Source organism: Brachycentrus maculatus, unplaced genomic scaffold (assembly GCF_059751285.1).
Source record: "Brachycentrus maculatus isolate JH-2025_06_01 unplaced genomic scaffold, ASM5975128v1 h1tg000153l, whole genome shotgun sequence".
In the NCBI taxonomy this organism is placed as follows: Eukaryota; Metazoa; Arthropoda; class Insecta; order Trichoptera; family Brachycentridae; genus Brachycentrus; species Brachycentrus maculatus.
The window spans coordinates 597,706-609,026 of record NW_028280906.1 but is presented as its reverse complement, the minus strand read 5'-3'; the positions used below and the strand labels follow the sequence as shown (position 1 = coordinate 609,026).

General features: G+C 36.3%; 1 protein-coding gene across 11 annotated transcripts in view; it reads left to right on the top strand.

Annotated features, from left to right (window-relative positions):
• The window catches only part of LOC148308661 (uncharacterized), a 47,987-nt gene extending 45,797 nt beyond the window's left edge, over positions 1-2,190 (top strand). For all 11 annotated transcript variants that reach the window (XM_088261299.1, XM_088261305.1, XM_088261308.1 and 8 more), the window contains 2 exons: positions 348-405; positions 2,051-2,190. In XM_088261299.1, the coding sequence (XP_088117425.1) occupies positions 348-405; positions 2,051-2,086 (94 nt within the window). In that variant the 3' untranslated portion in view covers positions 2,087-2,190. The remainder of the gene's footprint in view (positions 1-347; positions 406-2,050) is intronic.
• The last annotated feature ends 9,131 nt before the right edge of the window (positions 2,191-11,321 follow it).

Below are 11,321 nucleotides of genomic sequence, written 5' to 3'. Positions count from 1 at the left end.
TATGTGGATATTTAATTAAGGAAAAAAGCTCTTCTGTTTTTATTTATATGATTTTTTATAAACTATTTATGCGATTTTTGGTACATTCTATCATATTGATTAGAAATTATGCGGTTTTTAAAAATAATGGAACCTATCCCCCAGTTTTGTATGTAGTTCAAGTCTTTTTTATGCGAATTTTTTTTATGCGACTCCCCGTGGAACGTATCTATCGCATAAAAAGAGACCCAAGATAAGCAGTCGCAAAATTCTTTCTTATTCATACTAAACTTTCATAACATTATTTTTAAATAAAGTAAGTTAAAGATATTTATTGATAAAGCTGACATAATAATTCCTTGTTCCAGGGCTCCAAATACAATGCGATCCGATAGCAACAGGGCTAACTCAGTTGAACGTCAACAGGTATGCATTTCCTGCCAGGCTTACATTTGATTTTTTTATTCCTTTCCTAAAGCTTAGCAAGCATTATGTGATATTATTTAAGAAATAGTATTTATTAGATTTTTTACTTTTATATTATTTTGTTCCAAACCCTTGCGAAGTGTGCAGCCTTCTTTGGTTCACATGGCGTATACAAAACATGTAACTTATCTTCTCTGATCAATGTAGACCCTACATTAATTGGATTCAGTCCGGAAATACACTAAGAAGTTGAAGCAGTCCAAATCAACAGTGCTGCAGCAGTTGGACATTTAAGAGTTTCAACACAAACAAGTTCCGCGCACGCTCAATTGCAATCAGCTCTGGGTCTGGATTTAAAAAAAGTTTCATTGAGGAATTTGTCATGGTGTAGTAATTCACATTTCTTGCTAGATATGAGATTAGTCCCAGAAGTACCTGGTCTGACGTACATATGGCGGCTTAAAACAATGACTCCTCAAAAGAAATTAACTTTGATGTAGTATTTGTATAATACCAATTAATAGTCGGTTCTTTCGTTTATAACAGTAAAATATTGCGTATCATAGTTTAAACGAGCTCATTGAGAAAAATATCCGTATTTGGCAAAAATAAATGATTTCATCAAGTTCACACATCCATTAACGGGATAACTAAAATCGACAAGTTTAAGTTTGGATTGCTTTCTTATGCATCCTATTTCCAGATTTAGGCCCTTCAAATTATTTTCTCTTTCAATACTTGAAATTTATATTTTCTTTGTTAGATCGGGTACTTTTTGCGACTATCCTCATATGAGCATCTGGGACTGTGAAGTTTACTTACTTGCTTACTTCAGCCTTCTTCTTGTGTCTAGTTTTAAACAAAAGCCTCCCTCTTGGACTTCCACAGTTGTCTGTTGGATGCAGCTCTCTTCCAGTGCGGGCCCGCCACTCTCTTAATGTCATAAAACCATCTTGTCCGGGGCCTACCCACGCTTATTCATCCTGTTCTAAGCCTTCAGTCAACTTTTTTGTTCATCTATCTTTTCACTTATCCAAACATTCGTTTATCAGTCCCTAAAGAATATGTTTAGCACCCTTCTCTCCATTGCTCTTCGTGTTACCCGAAGTTTATATGTGATTCGTATTGCAAGGGCAAATGTCTCAAATCCATAGGTGAGCACTGGGAGTACACATGCATCAAATGCTTTCCTCGTTTTCTTCTTCTTCTCCGTCTTAATCCTCATTGCTGAGGGTTGTGACCCTTGCAGAAGCAATGACTCTTCTCCAGTTATCCCTTGACTGCGCTGCACGTAGCGCTCCATCCTCGTTTAGATAGATGGGAATGTTAGGGGATTTTAGGGCTTGATAATTTATCCTAAAGGTCTTTGCCTTTCCAGTTCGGCTTCCATATTATCCTTCCCAGTTCAGACACTATGACCCAAATAGATATAGGACTTAACTCTAGCAATATTTTGGCCTTCAATTGTAAAGTTTGTCAGGTTATAAATTTTTAGTAGTTTTGTGTAATTTTAAAGTTTTTAGTAATTTTTTTTATATTTATTTGATCTTAAGTAGATATGTTGATTATTTCCTGTAATTATTTACAAATATGTATTAATGTAAAATTTTGACCAGAAAGCAGTAACCATTACTTTGATTTTTAGATGGCCACTCGTGATATCCAACCAAAGACCAGCTGAAAACCGATAATCGATGGTGGGGGGACGATAATTCCTCCCGCCACCTTCCAATTGCCAAGTGAGAACAGAACATTTACTCCGTATGTCAGACCACTGCAATATCCGATGACGTATCATCCGCTGTATTCCGACCCCCTGAGCATTCCCGTGTACCCACCCATCATCATGCCGCACCCGCACTACGGGGGCGTGAACATGGGGGCCAGCCACGCGCAGCTGGCGGCCGACCACCTGCTGTTCCAGCTGGAGGCGGGTTCGGCGGGAGCGCGCCCGCCTCCGTACCCGTCGCCCTACCAGTCGCCCTACCCGTCGCCCTACCAGCCGGCCTTCCAGCCGCCGTACCCGCCCACCTTCCAGCCTGCGTACCCGGCGGTGTACCGACCGCAGCTCACCACGTGGTGTCCCGCGCCCGCCTCCGAGCCTGCTGCCTTCTCGGTAGGCGAGAGCGGCGGCGCCACAAGCGGCGCAGCGCCGGCCGCGTCCCCCGCGCCACCCGCGACACCCGCGCCCTCCGTGCCCGCCGCGCCTGCCAAATTCCAAGACTTCTCCATCGAGCATATACTCGGACAGAATATGTAGGGTTTTATACGTAGTTAATATTCATCTCATATTGGCTATCGCCATGCACAGGGTATTTGCCCATTCGTATGACCCAATAACAGGGAGACTTGTGTATAGTAAAACTTGGACACTTAGCGAACTCTCGCCATAGACTACTACCTCTATCCGAGTTTCCAAAGGGACTATTGGAGTTGACGGAAAGGGTATTGTTATTTTGACTCCGCGACTATCACTAGTCGTATTGCCCTCGACCTGTGATTGTTGAAACTTACAATGATTAAGTAGAGCCCCATTTTGGTTAGCGTGCGGTTTGTTGCTACTCTCCTCGGGGACCAGCTGACTGCCTCATATTAAGGACTCTTAAATTATATTTGAGCCTCTCAGTAGTAGTCCCTGGGCAGCTTCATATTCGGAAATATTTATTCTTTGCTCGAATCACATTGAAGTAATAAATGTTTAAAGATTTTAAACTTCAACCTTTTATTAAGTACCTACTAAATATTAATTTACCTTTTAATTCCCAGACATTTCATGTTTCATTCGTCAAATTCCTGATGAACACTAAATTAATATTTTAATGTCAGCCCAACGTAAGACTTGCGGCAGTTTACATTTGTCAAATAATACATAAAATATTAGTAGGTCATAAAAAAATACTGTTTAATCAACAATTGTAAATATGTATTATTATTACTAAAATATGAGAAAAATTAATTAGGATATCAACTGAGACGGAAATATTATTATGTTCCCGCGATATGTGTAATACTAAATAATTTGACATAAGGATCTGGAATAAAGTCTTAAATCATGTAAAAATCCACAAAAGCTGTTATCCAGAAACACCTTTTAAAAACTTCACTTAAACGTTCCCAATTTAAATTGTATATTTGTTCTCGCCAATGAGCCACATGTGGAGAATGAGTAAAATGTTAACAAATGTGAGCGCCTGTGGGGCTAATCTATAGACCGGTGCATTTTGTCTCCATTCTACTCGGTCTAATCAGTCGGGTTCTGTCTTTTAAAATCATTGTTTTAAGACTTAAAATAACTTAAGTATATATCAAATGTACATAGTGGAGCCAGCATTGGGTCCAGTTTAAAATATTTGTGTTTTGACTTCAGTCAGGGCATTAAGATATCCCAATTAATATTAATTACAATGTTCAAATATTATTTCTTAGTTTTGTAATAAGAACACAGTCCATGGAAGTACTCTTCCGTAATGATTTTCTCGAGCTGTTTAAATTTTTAATAGCTGTTAATACATTTCAATGTTTCGTACATGCTGCATTCGATCAAATTGAATTTATAATTTGAAAATGTCAAGAATTTGCTTTAGATTAATAAGCGTAAGGAGTGTTTACATCAGTGTTTAATGTCCATTTAATCGGTCAATATAAGCATACACATATTTTGTGGGTATCCTTCTGTAATGATTTTGGAGCTGTTCAAATCATTTTTTTGTAACTGTTGTCAATATATTTGAATGTTTCGTACATGCTGACCTATGTATTGAATTCGATCAAATTGAATTTCCAATTTGAAAATGTCCACAACTCGTTTTAGATTAATAAGTGTAAGGAGTTACATCAGTGTTTAATGTCTATTTAATCAGTCAATATAAGCATACATATATGTTGTATATGGATCAATTGTGTTCCCATATTATTATTTCTATTACAGCGTGATTAGAGTAAAAGTATATTTCTTTTTAAGTGCAGATTTTTATTATTACTGAATGTATCCATAATAGATTTAAATTATACGTATTACACCTTGAATGTTTGTGTACTAAATGTAAAAATTCAATGTTCAGTGTCAAACATATTCATTAGAAAACAAAGCACTAGTTGTCAAGCGCAGGCTGACCGCTCTGCCTTCAGATAACCACGATCAAGTTACGCCCCTTGGTCCTACGCACCACCTGCGGGCAGATAGGTCCCAGATTTAGCCAGCGTAAGAATATATGTTTGTTGTGAACCCGATGCAATGCATTTTCATTATGGCAGTAATCAGAGTAAAATTGCATTCTTTAAAAAAAGTGCAGTTTTCATTGATAGCATTATTATTAATCGATGTATCCATCATAGATTTAAATTATATGTATGCATCTTGAATGTTTGTGGACTAAATGTGAAAATTGGATATTCAGTGTCAGACATATAAACCATTAACTACGCTATTTTTTTTCTTTTTCTCTGACATCATTAATGTGTTAATGTTGTAATAGAATTAGAATATCTATTTGGTGTTGGATGTTAAAAATATTCTCTACAATACAACCACTCCTACCTATTAGTTGAGAAAGGACTCGAGTATATCCGGAACATTTGCTTCCCAGAAAGAATGATGTAAGTTGCAAAATACATTTTTTGTCAGTTGAACCACAGAAAAAAGTAAAATCTGTCAATTTGGGTTACGGCAGGAAGTTTGAAAAGAGAGGAGCGGTTGAATAGAGTTTTCTTCTTTTCATTACAGTTACTCAATGTTAGCTAAGGCATAAAATATTTGTGCCCTGTGTGTAGTAAGTTACATGTCAGTGTTTACTGTGTTTTACTTTGTACAAGATAAGCAACAACAACAAAAAAACACTCAATTTCATTCAAATATGTCTTATTATAACAGCATTAATTGTTGATATATTTCTTTTCATTCCAAACAATTTATTTGAACTGAAATATATTAAAAAACTCTTTTTTTTCTCATTTAAATAAAATTAGGGAAATGCTATCTTTTATTTTTATTTAGTAAAATACTTATTTACGAAAGTGTTTTTGGACAGGTAAATACATTTTATTTTAGTGTTATCAATTTCAAAATTTATTTAATTAAAACCTACATTTCATTAAATAAATCTAGCAACCAAATATTGCCAATATTTTTTAGTATTCGCAGGTATGAACCAGATGAATTTGTGAACCTAATGTTCTAAATATAATTACAATCTCTTGAAAGATATTAAAGGATAAATTTAAAAAAATTCTTATTGAGCATATTGTTAAATGAACTCTTGCCGGCATGTGCAAAAACATTTTTTTATCTATAAATCATAGGTATTTCCATTTTATAAATCATATTTTAGTTTGAATTGTTTTCCATTCAAAATTGGTCAAATGATATGGAGAAAAAATAATAAATAAAAAATTCCGCCTCCTTAGTGTAACGGTAGCACGCTTGGCTACCGTACTGGAGGTCCCGGGTTCGATTCCCAGGGTGGGGTCAAATAAATATTAGTGATTTTTTCACTCTTATATTTATTCAATATTACCCTGGACTGGTACCTAAAGCGGAGGGCTGATCACCTTTCCTTCATGTGTTACGATCTTGTGTTTATATGATGCAGTGCCCTCTGCACCATTGGGTGCAGATAAGGGTTTAAAGAAAGAATATATTTGAATATTAAAGATTTAAAAGGGATTTTTTTTATAAGAGATTTTTTATTTTATTTTTTATTTATTTTCAAAAGACCACTTGCTTAAACTCAATTTTACAAACAATACAACCCCCCCCCCTCCCCCCCAGTATATACAAAGGACCAAACACCTACAGGTAATCCTCGTTTTGCGCCAATTTGATTTATGCAGATTCACAGTTGCGCTGGCTGGTGGCGGCCGTGGGATTCCCTGGTTCGGCTGACACCAGTGGTATTCACCAGTTCGGCCGACAACAGAGCGCTGTGATTCTAGTAACAGAAACACTTACACATTGTTTATTATGTTACCGCGTAAGCAGGCCATAGCCAGAGATAGAATTATGAGAGTTCCCTCAATGAGTAAATCCAGAAGATGAACATGAGAAAGAAATTATGGTAAAACCTTAAATCCAATCCGACTCGTATCCTTTCTTCTATAGAAAGGTTAACAGATGAGCTCTCTGAGACAGATGGGGATTTCAATCAAATCGTCACAGCTGCTGTTCGCCCTTGTGCTATGATTCTGGGAATCGTAGCATAAGGGATTTGGACGAAGACAGCAAACAACAATCAAAGCAAATGTTGCTTTTTTCAAAGTGTGAGAATTTAATTTCGTACTAGTGAATTGGTTTTTTTTTTTTTTAAATCATCAATTTTATAAACTAATTTAAACATTTCAGATTTTTTATTATTTCGACGCGTAACCTAACCTTACACCGTCCATTATATTAGTGTTCATTTTACACTGGCATCTCTGAATGGTAGCCCGGCGCAAAACAACGGTTACCTGTACATTTTTGCCAAAGTGCACTGTAATGCGATTATTGTAACTATACATTTAATTCGGTTCAATTATCATAATATAACTTATTACACTAAACTACTAAGACTGAAATGTTTTACTAGTAAAAAAATATTTTGGCACTAATTGGAGCTTCATTACTTTCCGGCACACGAAGCTTATTTTGGTTTATTCTTGTTTATTATACTTTATTTTAATATACAACAAATTTTAATTGACGAAGGGTTTTAAATATTTTTAAAGATGTTTTGTTCAAATAAATTGTATCTACAAATAATAAAATTAATTTTAATTCAATATTGTTTCATTAGACCTCTTCATTTATATTCCCTATATAGCTATATAAACCTGTAGCTTTCAACCTGTGGTACACGAGTGGATAGTTGGTGGTACGCGAAAAATAATTACTAATGGTGGATATGAAAAGAAAAAACTCATTATTTTTACCATTCACTAGTACAGAATTAGTAGAAGGAGCTTTTTCGTTTTTTTTTGTAAAAAAAATAAATATCAGGTGTAATATAAGTAGCAAATGTAGATTTAAGGGTATATCTCGCATCTTTTGAACCAAATTTCAAAAAATTATGTTCTTCGAAACAAGCTCAAGGATCTCATTAAATTTATTTTGCTTATATTATATTATATTTTCGTAATATTTGTTTAAAAATTGAACTTAGAACTTGATAACAATGTATTATAATCTCAAGCAACAATTTCATAATTATTATTTTCGATAATAAATAGAAAATATCTGTAGTAAAAATATTTTTAAATTCAATTTCATTAATATTATTTTATTAAAAGCAATAGTATCAGCTGCTGTAAATTTGTAAAAATGAATTGTCTCATTTTATCAGAAGAATTTTTACATTCACAGTTTTTATTTAATTTTATATACATATGCAGTGGAACCCCTTACAATGAGCATAATTCGTTCCAGCTTCTTACTCGCTAAGAGAAACATTTTTTTCCATAGAAATCAATATAAAGTACGATAATGCGTTCCATGTGGAAAGAATACCAAATTTTTAATATATTTTTAGTAACATTTATTAAAAAAAATTACTTATGAAGTGTTGAGGAGTGTAACAACTTGGAAAACAATACATTTTTAAGAAAACGTAAATAAAAAAATTTGAATTTATGATAAATAATTAATCCTTTTTAGCTAGAAAACTGTCTAAAGACATTTGTTGCCAATACTTTAAAATTTGGCAAAAATGTATCGCAGCATTATAATTGAATAAATTTGTAGATCGAATAGCCACCCCTTATTAGGGTGATACTTCTTAATTTACGATGCAACAGTTTCCATGCTTTCAGTATTTTTCTAATTGTGCTAGCAAATTGTTGCTCGTATTCATGGAAACAATCTCTTTGGAGCATGAACCTTATTAAAAGCAAGCAGAAATCGTCTTATGGATGAAAACCTGGAAACGAGCTAAAAATAATGACGAACAAACCTGACTTGAAGGAAAAAGCGCAATTGAGTTAGTATTCACGAAAATGGGGCTGTATAAATTATTCAAAGTTATTATTGCCATGCAAACCTGACTTGATGAAACTTTTAAAGAAAAAGCAAGTACATTATTCGCAAAAAGTGTTGTTATACTTCTTGCGAATTCTTATAAATACCTTATTTTATTAAAAAAAAAAATTTTTAAGAATTAATAAAATCCTTATTAATCTTTTCCACTCCTAGCCTGTATTGGTTTTTAATCCACCAGCTCCACGCCAATATTTTTTTGTTTAGGTCTTGTAAATAAAATTAGAACTGCATCGTCCGCATATTCTAAATCGCATAATTTCTGAGCAGGGCTCACTGCAATTCCTCGATCTGGTGGGATTGACATTCGTAGGATGAAGTCAAACATGATGATGAAAAGAAACGGGGCTAGTACACAGCCTTGCTTCACCCCAGTAGAGACCTCAAATGGTTCACTGCACACATCATCTATTCTTACGCAGCGTTCGCTGTTAGTGTGAAGCGCCCTGATAATGGCCACAATTTTGACAGGATCTCCAATGCAGTTCTAATAGAAACATCGATTGGAGCCCTGCAAGATATAATTGACTCCCTCCAAATAAACTCCGCTCAGTTAGGCCTAAGAGTGAATGCCAAAAAGACCAATGTCATGTGCAACTCAGCCTGTCTGGACCGAGATCAACATCTTACCTGTGAGGGACGAGCGCTCGTTCGAGTCGACACCTTCAGATACCTTGGAACACTCATGGTGGAGGATGGTAGTGTCCAGAAGGAACTGAATGTGCGGCTCGGAATGGCAGGAGCTATTCAATAAAATGCGCAATGTCTGGGACTCACTGCTTTACTCGACAAAAACCAAGTGTCGTCTCTTTAACGTCTGCATCCTAACAGTGTTGCTGTACGGATGTGAGTCGTGGCACCTCACCAAAGCTCAAAGCAAGAAACTAGCAAGTTTTGAAAATAGGTGCCTGAGGCGAATACTGGGTATAAAGTGGTATGACTTCGTCAGGAATGACGATGTTAGGAGAAGAACTCAACAGCCCCTCATACTGGAAGTTCTGAAGAGAAGGTGGACATGGTTGGTTGGTTGGTTTCGATGCATTCCACATTATTTTCAATTGTTTGAAAATTATGCGGAATGCATTGAAATAATGTTTTTTAATAATTAAAACATAAATTAAAATCTGATATATTTTCATTTGAATTTACCATCCAGATATCGCTCACTCCTTTCAAGAACGTCATAAATCAAAAATCTTCGATTTTTAGTTGTGCATATTTTTAGTGGCATATTTTTAACTTAATATTTACCCGCTACAGGGCAGAAAGTGTTGTTTTTGCATTTTGAAGAAAAGGTATTGTTTAATAATTTTTTTATATATGCTAAATATTTTTCAAATGGAGAAAAACCCTTCAGGTTTTACCTAAAAAGATCTGTTGTACAGTAAAAAGTTCAATAATTGGCTTGATATTTATTTTTAAAACATTGTATTATATTTTTAAACTTTAAAAACGTTTTCTTGAAAAATCAAGTTTTTTGATTTATGACGTTCTTGAAAGGAGTGAGCGATATGTCAAATTATTGGCGAGTTGAATTCTGGTTCCAAATTCTTGAGTGTCAGGTGAGACCAGAAAATTTGCGTGAATTGTCATCAGAACATGTAAGGTAAGCACCTAACCAGCCTCACCACATCCATCCGCTACCGTGCGGTCCCCTCATCTCATGAAGCAGGGCAGTGGCTGGACAGGATCCCCACACACCAAGTGACGAGACATGGTTCACAAAGCTTACACTGAACTCCACACGTCCAGCGGGAGTTCAAACCATATAGCTGCAGCCTTCAAGCAGTATTTTATGAAAATTGCACTTTATAAAATTTCCAACTTTATTATTGTTATATGTATTGCTGAGCTTTTTAGCTTTAAAAATGGGGACTGATCTCCACATTTCCTTGCAACGCAATATTCGCAGCGAGCATCAGACTTCGGATGGAGCACTCGGAACGCTGTACCGACTATACGAATGCTCACATCGTAACGTGTTACATTATGACGAAATGACCCTGGTCAGCCCCACCTTAATCTGACAGATTTCAGGGGTAACAGTAAGTCCATCCCCCAGCAAATATGGCATTCCACCTTTTCTTTCCAAAGGGAGTGATTCTGGCCTTAATTGTCCTGATCAGTTTAGAAGGACAGAATTATTCACTCTTACTGTCAATAAGACGGATTATAGCTAAAAAAAAAAAAAAGAAAGGGTTCGATTTTAGCATCATATGGTTCGACGCTCACTGGGCACAGGGAGTTTAAGGGCAAGCCATGAGCCACGTCGTACGGCAGACTTTGGAAGCGCGCGCAGGGTTTCCAGTTCACTCAGCCAAACATACCCTTTGACAGCCCTGTCAGATACTCCTGCATCAGCTGCTAGACAAATCCACAGATAAATGGGAAACATCGAGAGCGCAGGATTCATCTTCAAGTACCCTACTTGGCTAGAGTGAATTACTGCCCCCGGGGCCAAACTGAGCCTACATCCGTACCGCAAAGGTCTCGTCGAAAAGTTGAGAATACCAACATTAAGGTGGGGACTGACCGGAGTCATTTCGTTTTAACGTAATGGTGGAGACTGACTATAGCATGACTTGCGGCAATCATCTGAGACTATGGATGGAGCACTCAGGTCATTGTACAGACTATTCGAATGCTCGCGTTGTAACGTAATACGTTATGACGAAATAGCTCCAGTCAGTTCCTACCATAACACATAAGCGAGCATTGGTAGTCAGTACAGCGAACTAAACTGCTCGCCGTTAATTTAGTGTGCTCCGTCCGAAGTCGGGCGTTCGCCACGAATTTAATGTTACGACGAAATGTGGGGGACAGTCTTCAGAGATCCCAGCCTAGTCCACTTTGATGGTGCAAATTTTCCCAGTCTTGCTATGCCCTCAACTCAAAGGACTCGAGGAAATAC